Below are 26,235 nucleotides of genomic sequence, written 5' to 3'. Positions count from 1 at the left end.
TTTTTAAGACTGTAGTGCCACTTCAATGAAGATCCTTTCAGTAACTGACCACCAATCTATCACACAGTCATGGTTATAACCCGTTATTTATTGTTTCAGTAACATAACATGTTTTAGTTTTGTCTATTCTGTATTATTGTAGGCCCTTTCCTTACAATATAAAGCTCTCTGAGGCAACTGTTGTGATTTAGCTGTGATTTAGTGTATTTTGTAACAGTAAATAATATGTTTCTATTCTATTAGTTGATCAGTTCAAGAAGAAAACTACATTTACTGTTTTTTAGCAGAGTTAAATCAGCATGTTTAAGCTTTTAGTATGTTAGTATGTTCTTGTGTTTGTGCTCTTTTTGTGTTCACTGGGCCAGTAACTTTCATCACAGCCTCTGCACCAGCTATCTGCACCTGCAGCCTTCAGTCTTGCTGAAGGAGGTTTTTGTACAGCTATATATCACTGTGTGAACACTCCACCACCATGGGCACCCAGACAATAATAATCTCCAGCATCTTCAGCCTGAACACCACTGATGGTTAAAGTGTACTGAGAATCAGATCTGCTGCCACTGAATCGTGACGGAGTTCCTGAGGAGCGAGTTGATGCTCTGTATATAAGGAGTTTGGGAGGCTGTCCAGGTTTCTGAAGGTACCAACTGAGATCAGGACCTATATTTGAACTCCCTGTTGCGCTGATGGTCACGGTCCCACCAAGACTGACAGACTTGGCTTCATCAGTCTGAGTCAGAAAGTTATTGGCAAATGACTCTGAAATGAAGAAATAAAACAAAGACTTTAACAGAATCTTTTAACTTTCAAATAGTAAACATCAGTAAGGCATTTTAAACTCTCAAACTCAATGTACACAGAAGGAGCAGATAACATGTCACCAAACATAAAATTTGTTTTATATGTCAGAAATGTTTTCAAAACTCTCACCCTGACTCAGAAAGCCTAACAAAAGAACCACCAACATTGGAAACACCATCCTGACTCAGTTTTCAGTGGAAGTGAATGAGAGCATGTGTGACAGCAGAACTTAAACTGTGAGGAGCAGTGATGCATGAAAGTGTGCAAAACACACTGTAGGAGGAAACCACCCACCTCTCCCAATGAAACAGAAAACACAGAGGTCATGTGAGGAGAGGCTCATTCAACCTTTCCATTATATTTGTCTCATTAACAGGGCCCATATTAGTTGGTCGCCAGATACTGGTTGGTTCATTTTGCTCATTCTGACAAACCAAATCTATATTTAAATGTAAATACATGAACATCAATTAAAAGGAAGGTATATTAAACTGATGTAATATTATCTTTTTTCTATGTGCTGAAAGATGTTCAGTTCTACACAACTCATGATAGCATAAATCTATGAAAACCCAACAGGTTTGAGCTGATTTCTTTACAGGTACCTGTGCTGACTGTACAGCTCGGAGAGACGGTATCGCCTTGTTTTATAAACGTTGATAATTGTGTGTCAGAATCAGAGCTAGGTTAGCTGTCAGTCCAGTAAAATATTTAAAATATATATTTTTTAAGATATTTTTTTTATCATCGCATAATAAAAACTTTTTTTCAAAAATGTTTTTTTCTGGGATGATAATATGGAATATATAGCAAATATTCAAATTACAGCATGGGTCAGTGAACACACCTGCACCTGGAGAGTCTGCATGGGAAATTATACCCCTCTGTTTATATGAAAACAAATAGCGCCCTCTTGTGTCATAAAAAGAGAATACACATAAAATTAAATCCACCAAATTGATACAAAAAGCAAACTGGACATCGGAGCGACTCTGAAAGAGACACAAAATTACAGGAGTGGCTTAAAAAAAATATGCCCTGCCTCTTTCTAGTGATCTATATTAAAAATAATAATAATTGCTATAATGATCTTTGTCAAGAGTTTGTGTTTCTTTGCAATTTTGCATCTACATACATTATTTTACAGTATTTTGCATTGCTTAACATGACAATTTCCTTTTGGTGTTTTTTTTTCCACACCTCATATTTGTTTGTAGTGTTTTGTAGTCATTTTTTCCTGTTTTATACCTCTTTTTATTGCATCCTTTTATGGTCATTTTTCACCTCCGAGTAGCCAAAAACTGTCACTTTGTTTGAAGTGGGACAGTCACTTAACATAACAGTTTTATTCGTGCATCTCATTAATTGAGATCCAAATCTCTGAGGCCAAACTTTAATTATAATTTACATCATGTCTAAATTTTATTCAGTGCCAGAAATTATTCTTTTCAATCTCACATATTTCTAACTGGAGCAGGTGTTCTGGTTAAAAAACACATAATGATGTATATTACTGTGTCCTAAGGAATTGTGTCAACTTGTGGAGTAAATACATCAACAAGTTTCAGTGTTTGCAGTGATTGTCTAAAGTTTCTGGAAATTGAAACAGTCTCATCTGTTACTCCAGCCACCTAAAACAAATTTCATAATACTATGTGTCTAAGGGTTATCATTATATTGTGATTTTTGAGTGCAGATTGCATAGTTCAGGAAACCAAAGATGAATTTTTAAAAAAGAATCTGGAAAAAAAAATAGAAATCCTCTTTTGTTGTGTTCATTTTACCAATAAAACAATCATGTGCATAGTAAGAGCTGTTCAAAATACCGAACATTACACAAAATACAAAATATACAAAAGAAACCTGCTACACCTCCAACTACCACCAGAGGGCTGAAACGTAGAACTTCAGAACATTTTTCTTCCAATTAAAAAAAAATGAAAACGTTTCATTCACAAAAAAAGACAAGCAAAAGACCTGAATATTCCTAGAATTAATCTATGCAGGAAGATCAAGATTCACTCATCTTTCATCGTTACTGGGTGTCAGGCTTCTCTATTCCTTGCAACACTTTCACTTTTCCCTTGCTGTCTAAATTAACTCTGTATTCATCACTCTGCTCCAGTCATTTTCTTGTCCCCCTTCTGCAAACCAGTCAGCCTCTGTGTGATGATCTTTAAATCGCACTGCTTTTCTGTCATTCTGCCTTTGAGACTCTCATTGTTACTTCCTGCCTCTTCCCCATCCCTACCTCATTCTGGCCAGATCGAGCTCCTCACCCTTATCTCCACCTGCTTCATCTCCACCACCAGCGTCTAGACTCCAGGGGTCCTGTTCTACTTCCTGTTCTACATAGCACTATGGGGCGTAATTGCTAAATAGCTGTATTTCAATAAATCATGTTCAGTTCCTTCAAAATGATGTCTCCTTATTGAGGTGCATGTGATAATAAAGCACAGTGAGATAAATTTTACTAGTGATGTCTCAGTTTTACCTTAGTTAGCCATGAGTGTGACAACCATTATGCCAAGCAGAAGGACCCTAAGCAGTATAAACTGATATCTCAATATAAAGACACAGAAGCTGTAGTCAAAGGCAAGATTTCTGATATCAGTATTTTTTTTGGTTTCCATCTGTATTATGACATCTACTCACAAATCACATGATTTGAGCAAGCCTTTACCCTCTAATGGCAAAAATATCCTATTTGATACACAGGTTTTTTAGGGTTTTCGAGATCGCTACGTCATCAGAGTGATCCCCCCCCCCCAACAAAAAAAAAAAAAAAACTAAACAAATTGCACAATATATCTTCAAGCAATGACCAAATGTAACAACACTTGTTGGAAAATACATATTTATTTACTTATTTTGTCAGAAGATTCAATAACCACTCCATTTTCAAAAATAAATAAGCAAATTAGAATTTTCTGGCAATTGTTTCGTGGTTCAGGCTTTACAGGGTTAACTTTATCATTTTATACCAGAATTCCTCAGAAGTTAGTTCTGCAGACTTCCAGGATCCTGAAATTATGTCATCTAAATGAAAGGAATGATACATGTTAAAATAATCACTGAAATGCCATCTGCTGTGAAAAGTGCATATTTTCATGATCATATCTCCTTGTACCAGCTAGAACACAATGTGGCAGATTTCTTTCCTGCCATTAAAAGAATGTATAGTGTCACTGGACCATATTTACTAATAGTTGTTTAAACACAAATAATGCGTATATGAATGTTCCATCTGCCAATCTGTGATTTATCAATATTTTCATACCTGAATTTGTTTGTACTTCAGTTCATTAGTGGTCTTGGTAGTGCCCATTTTGAGTCCCTATATCTTTCTGAAACATTCACTAATGTTCACTGGTTTTTATATGATACATTGAATTCTATTAAACGTAAATGTATTGTCATGCACTGTAGCTTCATGACTCTAAGATTATAAGCATTAGAATTAATGACTGAACTTTTATTTTAGGGGTAAAAGTATCAATGGGAAGGTGGTCAATTTTTACCATTTTAATGTTGCAAAAATAATCTTATGAACATTAACTGTTATTAACACACATTTGATCTTATGACTTAATACACTTGAGGAAAAAAATATTAGATTTTAAAAAAAAGAAGACTGGAAATATGGCAAATGTCATATTAGAAAAAATATTGACATTTTGGATAATTCTATTAACTGGCAAAAGGATGAGGCACATGATCAATAGTGGGTCATGACCTTTTAAGTGACAACTCCCACTAGGGTGTAAATACCTGGGGCTCTCCACCATTTGGTTTTAGAACTGAAGAAGCTTCTTTGATGAGAGGAAACTCATCTTCAACAAACTTACAGAAGTCCAGTGACTTTCTTTCCAAGCTCCCAAGACATGAAATTGCACTGATTTTTTTTTTAATTTCAGGATCATTCTGTGAATTAAACCTTTGTGAAGCACGGAGATTTCAAGATCCTAGCAACACCCTTGCTTTATAGTTATACAACCAATTCAGTTTGTGGTATAATTATCTCTGACACGTATACTGTGATTTCCCTGGGCTGTATTTCAGGTCATGAAAGGTGACCAATTTTATTCACTTCATCAGTCATCTTTAACGGCTTGGCTGATTAGTTTCTAATTTCAGGTAAAGTCTTAAAAAAACATATAGTTTGCAAGGTTTAATTTAGCTACGTTAACACATTTTAACTTTCCTAATACAATCCCAGTCATTCACCACAATGCATCACCCCAAATACACCAAAAACAACTTGTTTCACAACTGTTTATTTATTCAAAACTCAAAAGATGAGTGTTCTGTAGATGTTTATATGGTCGATGAATGCGAGTTCCAGAGTAGATAACAGCCAGTTTGCAAAGTAAAAATAACTAGGGAAGGACAAGGAGAGTTCCTTGTTTGATGACCAGTCAACTGGTCTTAGATCTCTAAATAATGACTTTCTCTGAGACACCTCTAAAACCCTGGGCAACCCTTTACAGCAAATTTAAAGTATGAACACAGCATGATTAGCAGTAGAACATGTGAAAATGTCTCTGTTTTTAATTCAGTGTCAGGCTTTTTCATATTGTAGAGTTAAACCTTTAGATCTGCTACACTCGATAACCAAGTTGCCAGAATCCAGGTGCCTTTCCACCTTTACATTTTACACCTAAATAGACTGCGGTATGTCAGCCTAAAAAGATACAATGGCAATTAACCAGGATCGTGCGACATCCAAGAAAATCTGCACACAAAATACACATACAAAATATCACTCATTCACAGTCAATGTGTAACATTCTCATGCTCAGATATGTTGCTGATCAATAATGAATAATTGCAGAGCACTTATCATAAGTCTTGAGTCATTACACCAAAGAATTTCCTTCAGCATTTCTACATGCCATGGACCCACCGTCACAGAAACCAAAAGCTTGACTGAAGCACAAACCGATATGAGTAACACACATGGCCTCAGCTTTCAGTTCACGTACAGTAGGTCTGCACCAATTTTGCTACAGAAAGTTAAATGAAATATAAATAATAAATAATAAAGTGTTAATAAAAAGTCAGTTTTGTTACAGTTTTAGTAGCTCAAGGAGTGTCCTGATTGCACATGGGAGCAGTGTTGTCCTGTGCTCTAACAGTAGTATTAACAACGCACCAAAGGCAAATAAGTTACTCCATAAAGAGCAAAGACATTGTTCCTTCGGTAATCAAAATGTCGGTAATATTTACAGACTTAAACTCAACTGTTCGCCATAACAACCTCCATGCCAGCCAGCTCTCGGCTCTATTTTCTGCATTACTCATGCTGAAATAACTGGGGATGTGTCATACATTACTGTTATTGTTACTGTGTAAATGGAGGCAGGGAGGAGCAGCAAATATTGATACGGAGATGTTGTGAAGAGTGTGTAGATGGCCAGAGGATGGAGGGGGAGGTTACCAACAGATATGCACATGAGAAAGAAAGGAAAACACAGACAGAAAGCTGGGATGATGGTGAGTATTTACAGAAAGCGTGCAAACAGGAGAAAAAAAATGAGGGGAAAAAGAAGAGGGGAAGAAAGATGGAGATGTTTGAGGGTAGGGACACGATGGGTTCAGTATTCGTCCTGGTCCAGGTGAGCTTGCTCATCGAGGTCTTCATCATCTGGAGGTGCAAAGCCTTCCTAAGATACAGAAAAAAATATATATATATATATTATCATATCACCATATTAGAGCACTTTGCTCTTGCACTGCAGGCTTACTTGTTGTTCCTAGAGTATTTAAAGTAGAATGGAAGGTGAGCCTTCAGTTTTCAGGCCCCTCTTCTATGGAAGCAGCTTCTAGTTTGGATTCGGGAGACACACACTATTGCAACTTTTAAGATTAGGCTTAAAACTTTCCTTTCTATAATTAGGGCTGGATCAGGTGACCCTGAATCCTCCCTTAGTTATGCTGCAATAGGCGTAGGCTGCTGGGGGATTCCCATGACCCTGTATTGTGTTCTCCACACCTGTTACATTTTTGCACTGATCATCACCTGCATTCATGTATATATCAATCTGCTTAGCATTTTTTCTTTTTATTTAAGTGTTTGTCTTATCGTATGTCTCACACAAAGTACCTAATTTCCTAATGTTGTAAATCTGTTCAACATTTGGCAATAAAACCCTTTCTGATTCTGATTCTGATTCTAATTCTAAATTGGTTATGGGGGATCATATGATTGTTGGGTTTTTCTCTGTATGTATTTAAAAAAGTGCCTTGAGACAGCTGATGTTGTGATTTGCGTTGAATAAATTGAATTGTATTGTATTGTATTGAATTGAATTGAATTGAATTGAATTGAATTGAATTGAATTGAATTGAATTGAAAGCAAGAAGGGCAGAAAACCTGATAATATTTTATCAGGTCTTCTGCTCTCCTTGCTTTTCACTGTCAACAGTGGAGAGAGTATGGCAATCTGTTATATATCTGTTATAATGGCTAGATACCTCTGTTGCGTAGAGAATGTTAATTATCCTGCTGAGAATGGGGTTGTTTTCACTCTCGTGCTCCTGGCAGATCAACTCGATATCCCGTAGTTTGCTGAAGTAGAAGTCTCTTTCCTTCTCAAGGCCATCTACAGTCAACTTCAACTCCATCAACTTAGAAAAACAGAAAAAGGTGCTTAAGCTGGTAGTCAAGAACTAGTCTGGAGGATGAAATCAGAACAAAAGAGCCACACGGCCTTCTGTCCTTCCCGTTCAACTCTACCTGTTGATTTAGCTCCATGATTTCAGCATCACTGCCCCCATTTCTTGACAAAGTCGGATTCTTCCTCAAGGCTGGAGTGTTATGTTGGACCCGCTGCGGTGTTGGCATGTTTTTGGGAACTGTTGGGGATGTCCTCTGTGGTCCTGGAGTGGTTAGAGATGGTGGGAGTGGTTCAGCATTTCATTTAAGACAGATTTATTGCACTTATTTTGGCTTGTTAGCAGTTGTGGCGATGGATATAGCACATTATAGAGCGCTGATGCAATCATCTTGTAGAAGAATTTTATGCCTTTGACATGTAAAAGGTTTCAAATTGTTTTACAACTAAACTGATAGAAATGACACATATTTAGAGTGCTGAGGTTAAATAGCCAAATTATCGATTCATTTATATAAATGACCAAAGGTTGTTTTAATTTGACTCAAGATCTTAAAAACGAAAAGACCTGTTGCCTACTAAACCTCTATAAGTGCTTAAGCAAAGGTGTTTCAGATAAACTCAAAGACAAAACATGCGAACACATTATCCACAGGCTGTATATAAAAGATGGAAGCGGCTTCCAGGTCTTAAAAGTAACGCTAATCAAGTAGTGCAAAACTTGTTTTTATTTATCATTGTTTTTTGTTTTTACTGGCCAAGATGGGGTGGCTTTCCTGGTTGCAAATAGTTTTTGGGACTGTGCACAAGTCAGTGAAAAAATGCCCTTAATTCTCACAATGTATTGGTTGCTTCGATACATTACAAATGATATTCATGTTATAAATTATGGGCCTAATAATGGTAAAATAATTGCTATTCTTCAGGGTGCAACAGGCTAAGGAGCTGGCTGTTCAGTTTTTCTACTACGCACATTTTTAAGCCTGTTTTCCAAGTTGCTCAAACTGTTCATTATTAGCACCTGGCTAACCAAGATGGCTAACTAGTGCAAAAACCGGACGCTCATGTTCAAATAAGGTAAATGCCAGACTTGAGGCTTCGAAACAGCAGCCCACAATGCAATGAGTGACATCCATCTTTTATATACAGTCTATGGTATTTTCAGTTTTAAAAATAAGTGCAATCATTCTTCCCATTTATAACACACTGCTTGCTAGTGACAAAGTCACAAAGCAGGCTTATGACATACTACAGCTTAAATTAGATTGTTTGCCATGATCTTCAAGCAAAAAGCTTTTACAGAGACAGGGCGAGGCTGTTCAGGCTGACACCACTCTCGTTAGTAGAAAGGGAAGAATTTGTTGTTATCAAACCAGCTTTAATAGAGACAAAGCTGCAACAGTGTTGCATCAGTCGCTCGATGCAGGACACTGGGGAGATAACTATATTTGCTGTTTCTGCAGGTGTTTGGGCATTATTGATCATGATCGATCAGAACAAATGTGGATTTTCTGCCAAACTAACGCTGCATCCCACTAGGCACTGTGACGATTACTAGAATATTACCAATGACTCACTTGTACCTAAAGTGTCATGGTTTTGCAAATGCTGGGCAGTGAGATGGATCAAAGAAGTCATTCTGTGAATCGTGCTGCTCACACCACTTGCTTGCAGGGAGCGCTTTTGAGCCATCCAAAGCTCAGCAAGACCGTGCAGCAAAGGCAAAATGTTTGGCTTTACCTTGGTTTCTCTTTGGTTTGTGGATAAAGTGATCACCTGGATTGGGGGGAGGGGCCACGTCCTGCCCCTGTCTGGCTAGTAAAGGGTCATACTCCTTGCCGTCATAGTTGGCGTCGAAGAACTTCTTGAACCACTGCACAAATTCAAAGTTGTCCTGGAATTTCCCTTTTACAAGCTTTTCTACAGGAATTATCTGGACAATGAAAACAGGAAATAGTTGAAAAGCTCCACTTGATACACACACGTATATCAGTATGAAAGGTAAAACAATTAATTATCTCAGGTATCATAAATGAAATAAATAATAAAACCATAATAAAGTGATTCTGACTTTGTCGACACTCATCCGTTTAAAAGCTGCCTGAAGAACTTTGAAGTTGTGTATAAATTCATGCTCCAGCTTGGCTTGAAATTTGACCTTCTTCAGAAGAATGCACCCCGGAAACAACATGTCCATGAACTGGCAATACGCCGCTCCTTGAAAACATAAAGACACAACAAATCGATCTCGTTATTTCGGTCAAGAGTTGCCCCAAAATTACCTCAGCAGCTTATTTCAGGGGGAAAAAATAACCTCAGGCCTCACCTGAACAGAGCTGTTCAATCTTGGTGTAAGTGAGATGCAAAGAGTCGTTGACCCACGCCAGCATGTCATGTCGGCTGAGGTTGTCAATGGACACAGATGTTGCGTACACATTCACTGCCATCCCTGAGTCGAAAAGAGAGAAACAACCACTCAGCTACATTTTCCTGTTAGCAAGACTTGAAAACCTTAAATGGAAGTTGAAGGAAGAATATTGGTCAATGATTAATCTCTCTGATTGGTCAGTGCAAGGTATGAGTATAAAAATGTAGGGATTGTTTTTATAGTATAATCTAGGCAAAGTAACCATTCTGCATGCTCCTTAACCAAGCTACCAACTACTGTACATAACATTTACCAAGCTTCTTATATTGGATTTGAAAGACTGAAACAGGACTTATTTAGGCCTTAAATAATGATTATTATTGCAATTAATTACTTGCTAAAAACAATGTGCCTATTTCTCATGCAAACACTGCAAAACATATAAACCTACTATACATGATTATTATGCCATTATCTACTACACCACTATGGCTTTTTATCACTAACAATTAACAATCATTATTAATTAGTTTTTAAACTGTGGCTTTCTTCCATGTGTTCCTTTTCCCTCTGCTCTTTTATCTTTCCCCTCACCCCCAACCAGCTACAACTGCTCCTCCCTAATCCTAGTCCTGCCAGAGGCTTCTTCCTGTTAAAAGGGAGTTTTTCCTTCCCACTGTCACCAGCACTTGCTCATAGAGTGTCAACTGATTGTTGGAGTTTTCTCTCTAATATTATAAGGTCTTTAACTTACAGTATCAAAGCACCCGAGGGTTGCTGTGATTTGGCGCTATATAAACAATGTTTATCTCGGTTAAACATAAAGAGATAGCAACACATTCAAGAAGCTGGAATTAGGAAATGTTAAACTGACTTCTGACTTCATTAACTTGTGAATCTACATCACTGCACTACTTTCACTGAATCCATTTTTTTTTTTTTTTACTGTACTGACCTGGATTTCTTCGTTGGGCCATGTTAATATTAAACCCTATAATCTATACAGGCAGATTCCAAAACTGCACTGCAGTTTCTTCAATTTTTAGGAATTATTTTTTTACCCCCTGTCTGACTGTAAATCCTGGGGCTGGGCCACAGTCTGTTGCAGCTGTAAAGCCCACTGAGAATGGGGATATCAAGCTTTTAGGGAGGAAATTTGACTTTCAGACATAAACTGAGTCCCTAAGAAGCATCTTTATTCTCAGTTCTAATCTAAAAATGTGTTTCAAGCATAATCCTCCCTGATTATACAGAGAGAAAAAAATCCGGAGTATTTGTCAGCAGCTTTACACATCTGGCATCTCCAGCCTTCTCTGTGCTCACTTTGCTTGCCTGTTAATGCGGTGTCATGTCCAAATGATCTTGTAACACCTCAGACCTTTCCTGCACCAATATGCATATTAACACGGGCAACGTGGCGACTTTAAAATGATGCTTTTTAAGGTCACACGCCGCTCTGTCTGCACCTGACAGCCAAAGACTAATGAAACCACGTCTGTCAGTTTTTAGTTTGATGCTGAATCGTGCTGTGATTTCTGATGATAACACTTCTATTGTGAATGCACCTTCAGCAACGCATTCTCCCACGGGCCATTGGCTATACTGAAATTGCATGGCTGTAGCGTCTAACCCCACGAGCAACTACTAGCCAGGATGAGGAAAAAATCACAATGTTTCAGCTACATGAGCAGCAAAGGACCACGCAGTGGGCGTACATTTATTAAATAAGGGCACGAAGGGAAGTCTATCTATTCTCCAAAAATCTATCGGGCCTTGGAAAAAGCTCCCATAATGACTGCAGCAAAAAATAAATAAATAAAATCCTGAGCGCAAACCGCTGAAGTCAAGCAAGAGCAAATGGGCGGGGGTCTGACATTTCAACCCGAGCTGAGAACAATAAATGTGCTCGTTTGCTGGGTGCTTTTGGTTAAAAAAAAGCCGCAACGCTGGGTGTTGCTCTCATAGCGGCCCCCTCTACAGGCCTCCCCGAATACCTCAGGACTGTCAGCGCACGGGAAATATCCTCGCTGCATGGGAATAAAGCACAGCTCCCCGTTAAACCCCTTTACGCGCAGAAAAAGGAGAGATTTAAGAGACGGGGTGGGTCGGCAGGGCGTAAATGCGGCGATACTCACTGTATTCAGGAGCGTCTGTGGTGTTATCACGCTGGCAGTATTCCTTATGTCAATGCCCGTTGCTGTCGTCGTTGTCAGACCCTGCGCGGTGCAGTGCTTGGTAACGGGCCGCCCTGTCTGGGGCTGCAACAATTCAGCCTCTACTGCGCGTGCGCCCGACTCCATGCTGTTAAAGGTTCATTATAAATAGGACTTTGGCCTGTTCCAGCTAAGAGACACATGATGTGTCTGGTTGGATCTTAGGACTGCGAGTGACTAAGGTTTTTGTGGGGTCAGGCTTCACATGTTGCTGTTTTATCTGCTGCTGGATAAGATATGTGAACGAAGGACAAAGTGGAGTGATCATTTTTTACAAAAGAACTGTTTTAGAATTTCTATGGGTTGATTTAATGTGCAAACTGCTGTTAATACTGCTGGGTCCAGTATTTTAGTTGTGATCTGTATCTATTATATCTACAGTATAAATTTAATTTAGTTTGACAGTTTCCAATCAAGTGGTCAGACCCTTTTTGAAAAAGAAGAAAAAGCACTCTTATATTTTTTGTCTAATTATATATGCCATCTGTTTTCAGTTATTTACATTTGTCCTATTAAGTGAAAATTGTTATTGGTGAAATGTGACGAAGGAGCCTAACAAGCCAAAAGAGTTACTAGCAATGGCAAATGTCTGCGAAATATAGAGAAGTATGAAAAATGTAATGTAAAAGCATAAAACTGGATAAAATTGTAATTTTCCTGTGAAAGAATGTGCAGTATATCGAGTATAGCCAGGAATCAGACACAGGATTTGATTTCATTGTTGTTTATTTGCACTCACATCATGTGATAGAGAGCTCCAAGGGGCGAAAAAAGGAGATAAAAGGATTCAATGTGACGACACATTGTTCAGCACCAGTGTACGTTAGGTGAGGAAAAGACACAGCATAATGCACTGGAGCAAAATGTGAACTCTGTCCAAAAAGAAACAGTGATGGAGGAGTTTTACTAGAACATGCATGAAGATCTTGTGAACATAACTGATTCTAAAATGAGCTAAATCCTGAATGCATGATCAAAATACAAAAAAAGAGAGAGAATCGGTTGCCGAGACAAATATTCACAAGTAGTAACTACAAAATGAACAGTAAAAATACAGTATTAGAGAACTTGAAAAAGTATCAGTGCTTTTCTGTAGTTGCTAAACAAACATACAAACTTTCAGTGTCATAAGAAGGCATTTGATCCTCTGAAGATTTCAACTTTATGAACACTAAAGTGGATCCCTTCACCGCTTCTATACAGAGCTTAACAAATTTTATCAGACCACCTGTCATAAAAAGAAGAAAACACAAATATTTTATAAATCTGTCAAAAACTTACTAAAAACTAAAATTATATTGTTTGTTAGGCAAGTAAAATATACTTTTTTATACCCAAATTTTGAGCAGGCACAAATTTGGGTCAGAAATTATTCAAGCACAACATTCAACCACTAAAATAAATGTTTCTACTGAGGAATGTAAGTAAATAGCTGTAATTTGGCATCTGAATCAAAAAATGATCATGTGTTTAACTATTTCATCTCTTTTTTTGTAAAAGTACATTTGAAAGTTCAGGAGTTAATTTGGGGCACCGGTGGTAACTCACACTGTGTGGTGGTCTAATAGGTTTGTTGAGCACTGTATGTGCTTCACAGTGGTGTGCTACATTAGACGTGTCAGTCAGATGACCGATAACACCCTGACCACAGTGAACCAAAGTTGTTAAGTTGTTAAAAGTGCACCAGTGGTACAGGATGATGTGTTCTCAGGTGAGAAAAAGGCCATTTGGGTGAGACTGTTTGCTCTCTGTGGAAATAAATATGATCAGAAAAGATGCTAACATGTTTAGTATCAGTGCTTGTTAAAGTTCTTCTAACTATGCTAACATGCACAGTACTCACAGCATAGCTTCATTCACATTTGGTGGAGGTGGAACAGAAGTCTATTCTGCTATAAGGCTGTTGAACCTGATGAACCAGTGAGCAAAGACTTCATGTTCTTATTTGTGTAATCATTCCAACATAGTAGCATCAAAAGAACATAACAAATAATGCAATATAAAAAAATGATAACAAAAAACAGTAAGCTTGAATTATGATATTCCTCATCATTTGATCAGTAGCAACTCTTCCTTTCACAACTGACATTTTTTAATGTCACGTCGACATCCTTGTAGGAATTTGTCACATTTCATTCATCGTGGCTCTGAGTAAAAAGACATTTTGTGACACTTGTGACATGAAATCATGTAAAAAGGCATCTAAATAGTACATGATACAAGTGCAAAATCGTATTTTACAGTGAGGTAACACAATCGCATCATAAAAACCTTGACTCACCTTCATATTTCTAAAACTGTTAATAAGACTCAACATTTTCCCCTACCAGAATCCAATAACCAAAGTAACTCAACTGCAACTCAATTTATATCTGCTGCTTATATTTGGTTAACATTTCACTGGAATTTGGTAGCAATAACCACTTAGCAAACATTTTTCCCTGGCCGTATTGCAGTATAATTACAGCCACGTCATACAATTTTACAATTCTAAATAACAGCACTGAGTTCAAAATGAAAACATGACTCCGTTACTCCACACATGTTCTAAAGTAAAACAAGTCTTCTTGCTTGGCCATACATTTTCCTCAAATATCATTCTTCTGCTTTACGTAGCAGCATTCTGACTGGTTACCAGATCCCGCTGGATCTTCCACCAGGAGGAGCAAGGATCCTCGCTGAGGATCTCTTTGGAATGTTGTCATCGATTTGAGCACCTGGAGCAACCGGGGACAAGATCACGTTGGATTAGGCAACGAAAAACAAACAACTGCTATTGCCTTGAAGAACTTACTTGAAGCTCAGTCATACTTTGCAGTAGTACAGTAAAGGCTTCTCTAAAGAGCTTATGTTAAGTTCCGGGAGATTTAGGAAATGGAGCATAACTAAAAGGATGGAAGTGTTTGTTTGCTTTCCATTTAATCAAAGCATTTATGGTTTTGATAAAACTATTGGTAAGTAATTTGATGTAAGGTACAAATACAAGGATTCCTTCAGCATAAATGTTCACTATAACTACACTCCAATTATTATCTTCCCAGGTGAAGTGACTTCCCAGGCATAAAGCAACACGTGTTGCACAGTTAGAATCATTATTGGAGTTTTAACCTTTTCAGACGTGTTCTTCAGCATGCACCCTCGAAGCAGGTGAGATTCTGTCAGAAACCTTTACTCTCTTTCTACTGAGACTTTTTGCTGCCTGTCATTCGTCATTTCTACCTCAGCAGCTTGCCAGTAAGTACTGCTCTGATTATGCAGGCCTAAACAAACAAGTTTGATCCCAAACATGGGACAACTATAGTCTTCAGCTGACTTAAAGTGCTGTTATTCAAAGTTACTTTGACTATAGCGCCCTCATCAGGCCAGTCATTAGACATTTTATAAAACCAGCAGCAGCGCCACCAAATCACAAGCTACCAGTGTCCCGTAGCTTCCATTAACATGGAAATTCCTCCTTTTGTGTATCTATAACATAATTATAAAATTCACAATGCCATGTGTATGAATCAGCTGGTCCTCACCAGACAGGCTGAAGCTGGACTCATGGAGGTCCCTCATGCCCCCATGCCGGGTGCAGGGGCGTGTTGGAGTGTCTAGATCTGAAGAGCCGGTGTCTCTTTTTCCAGAATTTGCCACGGCAACAACTTCACCTGTGTAGGGTTCCCGCTCCACAGCTTTCACCGCCTGGCACTGGCAGAAACATATAGCAATAAGTATTCCTTAAAAACAATACTTTCAACAAACTACGCTGCAGGCTTCCTGTAAAAATGTAGAGAACATAAGTTGAAGTAGCACATATTTATTGACATTCTAAATTAATCTCATTACAGTCTTCAAATCCTCTAATCTTGTCTGAATCTAACAAAGTTCACACACCCTGATCCAAGAATTCTTATCAATTATTGAGATTTTTTTTTTTTTTTTTTTTTAAGGAAAAAATATGAAGATGATAGGATCAGCAAACTCTCCTTGCTGTCCCCTAGCAGGGGCTTTATGTTCCACCAGGGGGCACTGAAAGCAATGCATGTTTTAGCAACTGAGTATATTTCTCAACCCCACTGCAAAATTTCTTAGATGCTAACTACACCTCCAGAATCAAGATTAATCAGTGGGAAACACTGAGCTTTGTAGTGGAAGCTCCAACAATCTCTAACATTTTCCCTCTCACAGAACATCCCAATTGATTAAGAGCTATTTGGCCAACTCTGGTTAAATATACAAATTCGTTTTTGATTTTCTAGCTTTCCATCTTTTGTAGTTCCACTATGGAGGATGAGACATGAAATCACAATAAACTACAATTATACATATAACTAAGGAGAAATATAGTGTGAAAAATACATGTTTCTAAATTATGATATAATTAACTTAAATTAGTGCAGCTCTGGTTTATTTTTAACCAACCTTCAACCTTTTCTATGATATTTGCCTTTTTAGTACTGCTTTGTCAATTATCCTATTTTTTTTTTTATATAACAAATGGGAAGTTCAATCATTACAGTAGGGAGTGCGGCACCGGTGATAGAGAAAAATACATGAAACAACTGTGCCGTATCATCCTATTATAAAATTTAAGTTTATAAACCAATGCTTTGTAAGTGTATTTCAGGTCAGGCTGATACCTTTTCTCTCTGAACCATCTTCTTGTAGAGATAATCCGGGAAAGTCCTCAGTGGGCAAAACTTTCCGGAGCCCTCGGCGCACGTGAACATGCCATTTTCGTAGACCAGACGTCCACGGCTGATGGTGACAATCGGTACACCGTGGCAGCGCAGACCTTCATACGGGTTAATATCACCTCCCTGCACCTGGTTTTCAACAGAAATGACCCTGTAGGCAGAGATTGAAAGACAGAAGTGACCCAGTTTAGCAAAGCAAACGCTGGATCAGCCTTACAGCTTTGATATAAAAGCTGCACTGAGACAAGCTGGTCGATAAATGGATGGATTGAGTTTCATACTTGGATCCCTCTGGGTCCCAGACCACCACATCAGCATCTGCTCCTGGGATGATCCTGCCTTTTCTCGGGTAGAGGTTGTAGATCTTGGCTGCATTTGAGCTTGTGACTGCTACAAAGCGATTCTCATCCATTTTACCTCCAATCTGAAAATGAGAACACGCACACACATTTGAATCCATTTCTAATACTAGGGATAAACACAAAACACAAACTGCTACTAAATCATTTGACCCAGTAAAAGGAGACCAAGATGTTTTTGTGTCTCTTCTGCCCGTTCTGTCTGTTTGTTAAAAGCTCACATTCATAACCACCAAAACAGATGTCCTATTTGTGAAAGTTCTCTGACAGCCACACAGGAACAAAAGAGCCACACATACCACCCCTTTCTCCCAGATGACGCTCATACGGTCCTGAATGCCAGGAAGCCCATGAGGGATCTTTGTGAAATCATCCTTGCCCATGGCCTTCTGTTTGACGGTGAATGGACGATGGTCAGACCCCACAACATTTAGAGTGTCGCTGAAGCAGGACAAAGGAAGTCATATTTATTATTAATTATTTAATCAGTGGAAGAAACAAGAAACATTCATATTAAATTAAACTTAACGACAGATGTTATAGTATTTTTTTTCTCACTTTCCAAGCAGGCTCATTAGAAAATTTGGAGTATTGGGGTCCAGGCGGAGAGGAGGCACAGTCACATGGGCAGCTGCATGAGACCAGTCCTGATGATAGTACTGCATACCGTTCAGGACAGTGTGGGCAGTTGTTGTTTCTCCATGGACCACCTTACCTGTGGTCAGACATTTCAATAAGGACATATATTAGCTAGAATAATAGTGCAAGGAGCTTAAAAGACAAGCAAACACTGATTTTCAGTTGACTTTAGGATCATCAAAGCAGACATTTAAGTAACAGTAGATCAAATCTCATCAAAGAAATACATTCCCTTAATGCACATCACTTGCTTCAAAGATAGTAACACTAAATATAAAAGATAAAGAGCCTCACCTTGCATCTTGGCTGTAGCCACTACATCTCCAGCAGACATACTGGAGACATTCACAAGATAAACTGGGCAGTGGGCCTAACAGAAAACAAAAAGGTTATATAGTTAGGTCCACAAGTGCTTGTACAGACTTTTTAATACAAAAGCAGCATTAACTGTTGAAGAAGTACAGTTATTTTTATTCATAGATCCTTATTTTCAAAGTCTCAAAAGTACAGTAATTGGACAAACTACATGGATGAAAATAATTTCTACATACTTTTCGCTTACATCGTTCTAGTACAAGTTAATTTAGAGTTTTATCTGCTAAATCTGTGTTTTTTAGAGCTATACAGGCTCTTTGAGATGTTTTATGGCAAAGTCTAATCTGAACTTCCTGTTCCTGGGTGTAAGCAGTGGTTTGCACCCTGTTTTAAAGCTTCGGTGTATTTATATTCATAAAGGCGTCTCTTGATTGCAGACTTTGGCAACGATACGCCTACCTCCTCCAGAGTGTTGTTGACTTGGCTAGATGTTTTGAAGGGTTGTTGTTTTTTTAACCAAGAAAAGAACAGTGCAATCATCCACTTTAGCTGTCTTTTGTGGTGTTTCAGGCTTTTAGGTGTTCCTGAGCTGGCCCGCGCATTCATTATTTCCAAGAAAGTGTCAGATTGTTGATTTGACCACTTCCAGAGTTTTGCTGTCTCGCTGATTCAATTCAAATTCAATTCAATTAAATTCATTTCAGTTTTATTTACCAAATGATAATAACTGTAGTCTTAAGGTGTTTTAGATTATAGGGTAAAATCCCTACTTAAACTGTTTGTCAGTCAGCCATCCAGTTAGATTTCAGCCTCTGAAAATGGGGCACTGTGTATGAAAATGGTTGCTAAACAACTAATGTAATAGTTTTGTTAGAGCCCTTAAATTAAAGCCTAAAGTCTGCCCTTTAATTTAATCACATCCTGATTGTTGGTTTAAAATCAACTGTGGTTGTGCACAAAGACAATTTTGTCCAACAAAAACAGCTCTGTGCAGATTAATCATTGGAGTTAAATTGCAGTGTTAGCAGTGCTAAGATTGGTGATTAAAATGTTTTATGTTTAACATCCCTAGAGTTTATAATGACCTTATTTTGATTTCTATACTGCATTTTTTCTGACATCCTACTCACCCTGTTGGCGATGGTAATCGCCCTGTGGGTTGCTTCTGCTTCCAACTGCAAGGAAATCACAGTAAATCAAAGCAAGGAATTTATTCAATCATAGAAAAAATATCTCATATCCTTGACCAGAGTTTGGATATCATTAAGAGTTATAATTATAAATGTTTATACCTCTTCAGGCCTGCTGATTTCAATACCTTCTGGGCCACTAATGCCAAGATCCAATGCCTCCTTGGCACCCTGACAAAAAAAGTAATAATGTTTTTTTTTTAAATATATAGAAAATGTAATTAAATAACTTTAACAATATTTTCATTTGCGTACACACACTGTAATTCCCAGTAAATCCCTTACCTCTGACACAAGTTCCCCATTCTCAGCGTGGACCCTCGCTATGGCTCCAATGTCCTTACAGTGCTGCAGGACCTGGAAGAGTTCACTGTCCCGCAGCATGAACATGTCCTTATACGCCATGAACATCTGAAAGGAGTTCACTCCTTTGTCTCTTACCAGCTTCTCCATCTCAGCTCGAACCTGTACAAGGGGAACAATGACACAAGCTCAAATGTGGCCTCAATCTCCAAAATATCCTTATCCAGAAAAAAAAGGTTAAACTGAAGTAGTTAATTTGAGTGTTTAATGCCGTTATTTGAGTTACAGTATTTATTCTTGTAAGTAGGTGGGATCAAAGTGGATTTCTTATTTTTACAAAAAAAGTTTGGTATTTTTGAAATAAATAGTTTGTTCCAGTATTGTTTTTAACAACTATGAAGTCATAAAGCAAATATGGGTCATTTCTTACTTGTTAATTTAAGTCAGTTATGAAATCCAGCCTGATTTAAGGAGAATGCAAAAATAGTTATTTTAAAGAGGATCTGTTATGCTTTTCCTTATTATTGTCAAATATAATACAACGGATATAATAAATAATGACACAGTGTAATGTGTAATATATTGTAGATTACAGTTACCTCATTTTAATGCCTGCTAAGGACCTGATTTTGTTTTTATGGGGTTTGTTTTGTTTTTTTGTGTTGATGTGTAAAACCTTAGAATTGGCAAATGATGCTCTTTCTTTTTACCTTGACTGTCCTGTAGTGGTGGAGGCTCATATTAAACATGGCTAAAGATTCAAAGAATGAGGTCAGCATTATCATCTCAGGCACACAGCTAGCTATGAGCACAACAGCCCCACCCACTGGTTGTAAAGGGGCAACCAGATCAAAAGAAGTCGTCTTAAAGGGTGGGGTAAGGGAGCGAAAATAGCTCGTTTCTGACAAAAGATGAACTCAGATGTTCATGAGCAAGCAAAATATGAATAAGGATTAATCTGAGCTGTAAATTCAAAGCTATCATAGCAGAACACTAGATTTAAAATAAGAAGCTGGAAATTAGCATAACAGGTCCTCTTTAAAAATAACAAGTCTCTTGCATTTATTTGTACTTTGACATATTAGCAGCTAAAGATCATCAAGTTCATTATTACAAAGTTAGTCAAATTTAACAAGGATTTTAAAACATATTCCAGGTATTTCGAATAGATTCTGGTACTTTGTGAGAAAGGAAATGTGAAAAGTGCTGCTAACTGTTCCTAATATTGCATTTGGGGGGGGGCTTAGAAACCCATTGCAATACTTTATACACACTGGTCATTTATAATAATTTAAGTCACAAAGTTGAGTTTTTACTTTAGAAGAAGTGTTCGTGGAGGCGAAACGTATTACAATGACATAGAGCGACAGTGTTCCAGTACCTTGGGTCCCCACCAAGTAACTCCAATGTGCAGAGCGTAATCACAGCAGGCCTTGGAGTCGGCTGAGTTGCGGCACTTTTCGTAGGCTTCCAGCAAAGATTCGTTCCTCTCAGGGAGAACATGTCCGATCACCATGGTGGTGCCACCAGCCAAAGCAGCCTGGAAAAACAACAAAAGTAGCTCTGAAGTCACTTATAATGTCTAATTTAATTCTGTCAAATAAGTTGCAAAAAACATGTGGTGTATTTCCTGCTCTGACATTTTTTCATTTGCTATAATAGTTGATTTTTTTTCACTGAGATGTTTCAGTTTAAAAGCTGTTATTCAGTTTGTTTAGAATCGTCAGCTGCAATTTAAGACTTAAATAATTTGAGACTATATGACACGAACTTAAATTAAATCCTTAAACTTAATCATTTGCTTCTTTAAAAATGATTAAATAGCACAAAATGGATTGATTTATGAAGCAATCCATTTTGTGCTATTTTGTGCTAGAATTTATGAACTACTAAAACAACTTTAATCTACTAATCAGCACAGCCCCAAGTCCAAGCATAAAAGTGATAGCTTCAATTACCATTAATGCTAATGGTTATCTTTACATTCTTGCTGATGGAAATATAAATCCTTCAGCAGTTAAAGCACAGGATTGAGTGCTCCTTACAGTGTAATCATGTTTTTTTAAAACCTACAAACTATATCATTTCTTTACAGCATCAGCACTTCTTACTTTTTAACCTCCTACGAGCAGATTTAGATGTTTCAGACACAAGTTAAGGAAAATCTTAATAACCCAAACAAGTGTTTTGTGCTTCATGCTTCACTGAGCATCTGTCAGCTGACCCTAGAGACTCGAGCGGCGTGCACGGAGTACGGGTGTTAGGGGGGCGTGGGTCTGGGAACCATTGTCTCCAAGCACAATAGCGTGAGTGAAAAGGCTTTGCGGCAATCTTTGCAGCAGCACCCCGGTATCCATGGAAACAGATACTGATCTGCATTTTTCTCTGGACTTATACTGGAGCAGGCAGGGAGGGGCCAGGAGAGAGACAGAGAAGAGGAATGACTGGCGGAGATGGAAAGCAGCAAAGAATTGTGTCTGTCACCAGCATCTACCGGCCTGTTCGCTCCCAGCATCCGTCACCTCTTAGAAAGCTGAAAGTACTACAGGGTGATGAGTCATCACAGTGCCCTGAAGCAGAGTGGGGTATCCCGGTTATATCAGCCTCCAACATTCACCCTTGCCAAGAGCAAAATTGCCAAAACACCTTTGTCTAATTTTGGAGAAATAAACTCTGGATGCAACCCAGTGACATTTATTTTTATAAATGCTTCTTATATCCTTAGTAACAGCTATTGTTAATGTTAGTACCGCTGGTTTGTCTGCTTTTTCTGCTTGCAGCTAGATCTTAAAATTAAATGCTTCGTTACTATTTTATGTGCCAGTTTTTGACGTAATTTCTGTGCTCTGCTTATTTGCAAAGTAATAGATATATTACTTCTGGCTCTCTTAAGGGAAGGAGGAGTGACCTATAAATTTGTGTCTGAGGTCTGACTTCTTAGTTCTAACTTTGACAGCAAAAGTATTCCTGCCTAAAATAACCTAAATATTTGATCTCCAAATATTAAGAACAGAATAATGATGCATTACTGACAGTGTGACTAAAATTAACATCAGTAAAAAACCTTTTTTTCAATAATTCAATGGTCTCTGAATCTTAATCTTTCCTGTTGTGACAAAGGTGATAAAACATGAAGTTTGCTCTTTTGCTTCTCTAAATTTGGGACAATATGAAAAGACTGTTACCTTGGTACCGCTGTAGAAGTCATCTACTGTGGTGGCATTCATGAAGCTCTCCTCCAGGTGGACACTAGTGTCGATGCCCCCAGGAAGCACCAGTTTCCCTGAGGCATCAATCACTTTAGCCCCACCTGGGATCATCAGCTCTTTCCCCACCTGCTGGACGATGCCGTTCTCGATGTAAACATCAGCCTCCTGGGTACAGTCATCATTCACCACTTTGCCACCCTTTATAAGGATCCGCACCATCGCTGAGCTGGAAGACATGGCTATTGATCTGCGAGGAAGAGGGAAACATACAGCTGAATACTTTTTGCTTTTTGTAGATACTAAAGGGTGGCAATCTGATTCAAAGCAACCACAGTGTACATCAAAACAGAAGAAAAGTTATAACCACCTGACAAAGGAATCTGCAGTATTTCTATGAAAAAAATCTGTTTACAGTACCTCATTTTTACAGTAGAATAAGATGACAGAGGAGAGAGAAGGATCAGTAATGCTGCTCTGGGACCAGTCTGTCACACTGTGACTGACATCAGCTACAAGGCTGAGTAGGCTGTGTCAGTCACTGCCTGAGACCTGACAGCTCAGTGTGCAGAGGCGTCATAATAAATAGAAAGAAGCTGCGTCCAGTTAAGGGTCACAATAGGGCAAGCAAGGGTCAATGGGACTATTATTTTTGAAAGGACCGAAGGAGCATAACACTGCTTACACTCACTGTATTGTTATATTACAAGAATCTAACCCTAACCCTAAACCTAACCCTAAGAAAACATGTAAAAATATGTTTAGCTTAAACTGAGAATGGTTTTGATTGCCTCTACTCCATTTCCTAAACTGATGGTTGGTACGTACACATTTTCCACTTACATTATCTAAAATCATGTTATCATCTGAAATAGTCACCTCTAGATTTTAACTGCTCACAGGTGTGAATGCTGTGATAAAAATACACACACATGTGAATTGGATGGTGTAGCAAGCCCTCATATTTTAACAGCTAACTCCAGTTTTACATGTTTAAATCAGGTTATTTTTGGACCAATCCACAGTTTTATTCCAGGCAGTATGAAAACTTCCAAAGGTTTTAGGCATTTCTCATGTAAAATTAAATTAATTTATAGTAAGTAACAAATTATTACTCCAAAGACAATTTTATTGAGTAAAGCTGTCCGAGGCCTCTTGGTCCTAAAGGCCCCTCTACTCTTATCTGCTCTGTCCTAAACACGTTTTAACTCATAAAAGTCATAAATAAACACACACAATATTTTCTTTAAATCAGCTGTTGGGTAGCACAGATATAATTACTGTCAGTAATTAACGGCTCATCTGTGACAAAGAAGCAGTCTCTAAGACCTACACCCTCCCTTCCCTCCACACCACTGTATTAATGGTGTGATGTAGTGTGTGAGTGTGTTTCCATCCTTGCGTGCTTGCGTACATGTGTGCATGCAGGATGCGTGCGTATGAGGGTGCGGCAACTTTACTGCAAGGCATGGACTCCTTACACATCCACATCTGATAGCTGATAATGTGATGGATATCCCATTATTACATGTACATCTATTGATACTCACAGGTGCTTTTTTTTACCCTCCTAAAGCCTGAGGGGACAGCTACAGGCATAATAAAGTCATTACTATATCAGGAGGCCTATAGCTCAGTTACCAGTACGGAAGTTGTCGGCGGTTAGTTATTATTAAACATAGGAGCTTGAGTTGCATGAAATCACTGCACGATAAATAAGGATACACTAAACCTTTAATATAAAATAAAGGTAATTACAAACTTATAACGCAAGGCTTCTTTCGTGGCTACATTGCTCAAATGCTCTTTATTTGATATTTTTCTTGTTCGTCCATAAAATAAATGTAATAAATCCCTCGTAAAAACCAAACGTGCTTTTAAATTGGCGCCAGCCACAATGATTATTCCAATAAATATGGCAATTTTGCTGATTAGCTGTGAACACAGTGAAATGATGACACTTCCACTTGTGCGACTTGACACAAAGAAACCGGTCTCCATCCGGCATGATCGGCTTCACAGCGTTCATTACCGACCTAGAAAAGCGTCCTCTTAACTCTCAGTCCGCCCTCCTCTCCTCTTCCACAATGAGCACCAGTCTGCTATCTAAGTGGCCTCACATTATCATCACACTGCCCTCATGCACGGTGAACGGATGCAGCTGCACTTGTAGGGTGTGTATAGATCACGGGGAGGATGGTATAAACACCAGGTAGGGACCAGACGTGTAGCCAAGGGGCATGGAAACAAAGTCTCCGTGCTCCAGGAGAGGATTTGCACCCCAGACACAGTCACTGCAGCATAGCAGACCTAATAATTCTGACGACGTGGACCACATACCTCCTCTATGGGCCTGCTGCTGCTCCACTCGGATCACTGGATACTTTCTCAACACAATTCAACACAATCCGTGGATGGCACTTCCCAAGGAGATATACACACACACACCAGATGGATACCTTCCTGGCCGGTCCGGGACCATCAGGGGCAGCATCATCACCGTGAAGTCAGCAATGACATGCAAGCAAGACTTCTTATTGTGACTTTCAAAATAAAACAGTTGTTGAGCCCAATGCAACTTCTAGTAAAGTAATGCGAATATAGAGTAGATTTTCATCATGATTTGTATATAATTGATCAGCTGCTACCTAACATCAAGCTCAAGAAAGAAAGAAAGAAAGAAAGAAAGAAAGAAAGAAAGAAAGAAAGAAAGAAAGAAAGGGAGTTTTCTACAACTTATTGATGTTAAAAATGTGTTAGAATATATTTTAGAGCAGCTCATGTTTTATAGCTTTATATCAAATGTTATCAAATAAATAAAAAAAAACATTGTATGTAGTAATTTTTAGATACATATGATGGAAGACAATAATTTGAGGTAATTCTTTTTTTATTATTTTTCAATAACAATATTTGTTTATTTTATTTATTTATTTTTGTCACTGATTCACAAAAAACTCTTGAGTTATAACTAACCAATAACTGCACTAATATTGTCTTTGCATAAAATAACTCAATGAAAATTACCTAACTTATACGATCAGTGTAATTTATATCAGCACCGATATCGAAACGCTATAACTAACTATGATGGTATAGCTACTATATTTTATTTTGTAGGAAAATCAGCACACTTCCGGTGTTTCTGTGATTAACTTGACGCAGCTCGCAGCATCCAGGCCGTGCGACTGTGTGACGCTCCAATCAGCAGCGTTCAGTGAAGGCTTGGTTGCCCAAGCACCCAATTAATTTGGACTTAGGGCGTGTTCACTCTGAGGAGGCCGTACCACTACCAGATCAAGAGGGTGATTATGAAGACAGCAGTACAGCAAGGCTGATTGAAGTACCCTTAGGATTCATAGTTAGTACTAATGTAACGGATTTAAAGGATTATGTATCTTTATGAGGTTCACCTTGAGGTATAAGTAGCTCGTTTACCTTTTGTGCGTTATCTTTCAACGACTTCAGCTTCATCTGCCACAGCTATAAATGAGGTAAAGGGGGGAAAGAAAAAGAAATTCTATTGCAAGCAAGAACATGGTACT

The 26,235-nt window shown here is 38.3% G+C and overlaps 2 protein-coding genes and 1 gene segment (V, D, J or C); all 3 read right to left on the bottom strand.

Moving 5' to 3' along the window:
• Positions 1-448: 448 nt before the first annotated feature.
• Positions 449-995, bottom strand: LOC147307010 (Ig kappa chain V region 3381-like). The segment is given in 2 exon segments: positions 449-759; positions 931-995. Coding segments are annotated over 2 exon segments (360 nt in total).
• A 5,292-nt stretch (positions 996-6,287) lies between these two features.
• mapre3a (microtubule-associated protein, RP/EB family, member 3a) lies at positions 6,288-12,060 on the bottom strand. 2 transcript variants are annotated; one of them, XM_086275151.1, is made up of 7 exons: positions 11,922-12,060; positions 9,745-9,867; positions 9,490-9,635; positions 9,159-9,351; positions 7,541-7,683; positions 7,279-7,431; positions 6,288-6,467 (listed from the first exon to the last, which is right to left on the bottom strand). In XM_086275151.1, the coding sequence occupies exons 2-7, from the start codon at positions 9,863-9,865 to the stop codon at positions 6,399-6,401; spliced, it is 825 nt and encodes a 274-aa protein (XP_086131277.1). In that variant the 5' UTR covers positions 9,866-9,867; positions 11,922-12,060; the 3' UTR covers positions 6,288-6,398. The 2 variants fall into 2 exon arrangements, with proteins under 2 accessions (XP_086131277.1, XP_086131278.1); XM_086275152.1 differs by having other exon boundaries at positions 9,195-9,351.
• Positions 12,061-12,721: 661 nt separating this feature from the next.
• dpysl5a (dihydropyrimidinase like 5a) lies at positions 12,722-25,239 on the bottom strand. 2 transcript variants are annotated; one of them, XM_086274951.1, is made up of 13 exons: positions 25,031-25,239; positions 22,670-22,940; positions 20,866-21,024; positions 19,467-19,646; positions 19,284-19,352; positions 19,122-19,166; positions 17,971-18,046; positions 17,596-17,752; positions 17,337-17,478; positions 16,960-17,102; positions 16,622-16,829; positions 15,521-15,689; positions 12,722-14,716 (listed from the first exon to the last, which is right to left on the bottom strand). In XM_086274951.1, exons 2-13 carry the CDS (start codon positions 22,928-22,930, stop codon positions 14,631-14,633), a joined length of 1,695 nt encoding a protein of 564 aa, XP_086131077.1. In that variant the 5' UTR covers positions 22,931-22,940; positions 25,031-25,239; the 3' UTR covers positions 12,722-14,630. The 2 variants fall into 2 exon arrangements, with proteins under 2 accessions (XP_086131077.1, XP_086131076.1); XM_086274950.1 differs by lacking the exon at positions 25,031-25,239 and adding an exon at positions 23,111-23,228.
• Between the last annotated feature and the right edge of the window lie 996 nt (positions 25,240-26,235).

Source organism: Aulonocara sp. 'chitande type north' Nkhata Bay, linkage group LG19 (assembly GCF_057382095.1).
Source record: "Aulonocara sp. 'chitande type north' Nkhata Bay isolate Kocher_YH1m ecotype deep benthic linkage group LG19, A_spYH_male_GT1.1, whole genome shotgun sequence".
NCBI lineage: Eukaryota > Metazoa > Chordata > Actinopteri > Cichliformes > Cichlidae > Aulonocara > Aulonocara sp. 'chitande type north' Nkhata Bay.
Note: the sequence above shows the minus strand (reverse complement) of the source record. Positions and strands in the feature narration are given on the sequence as shown.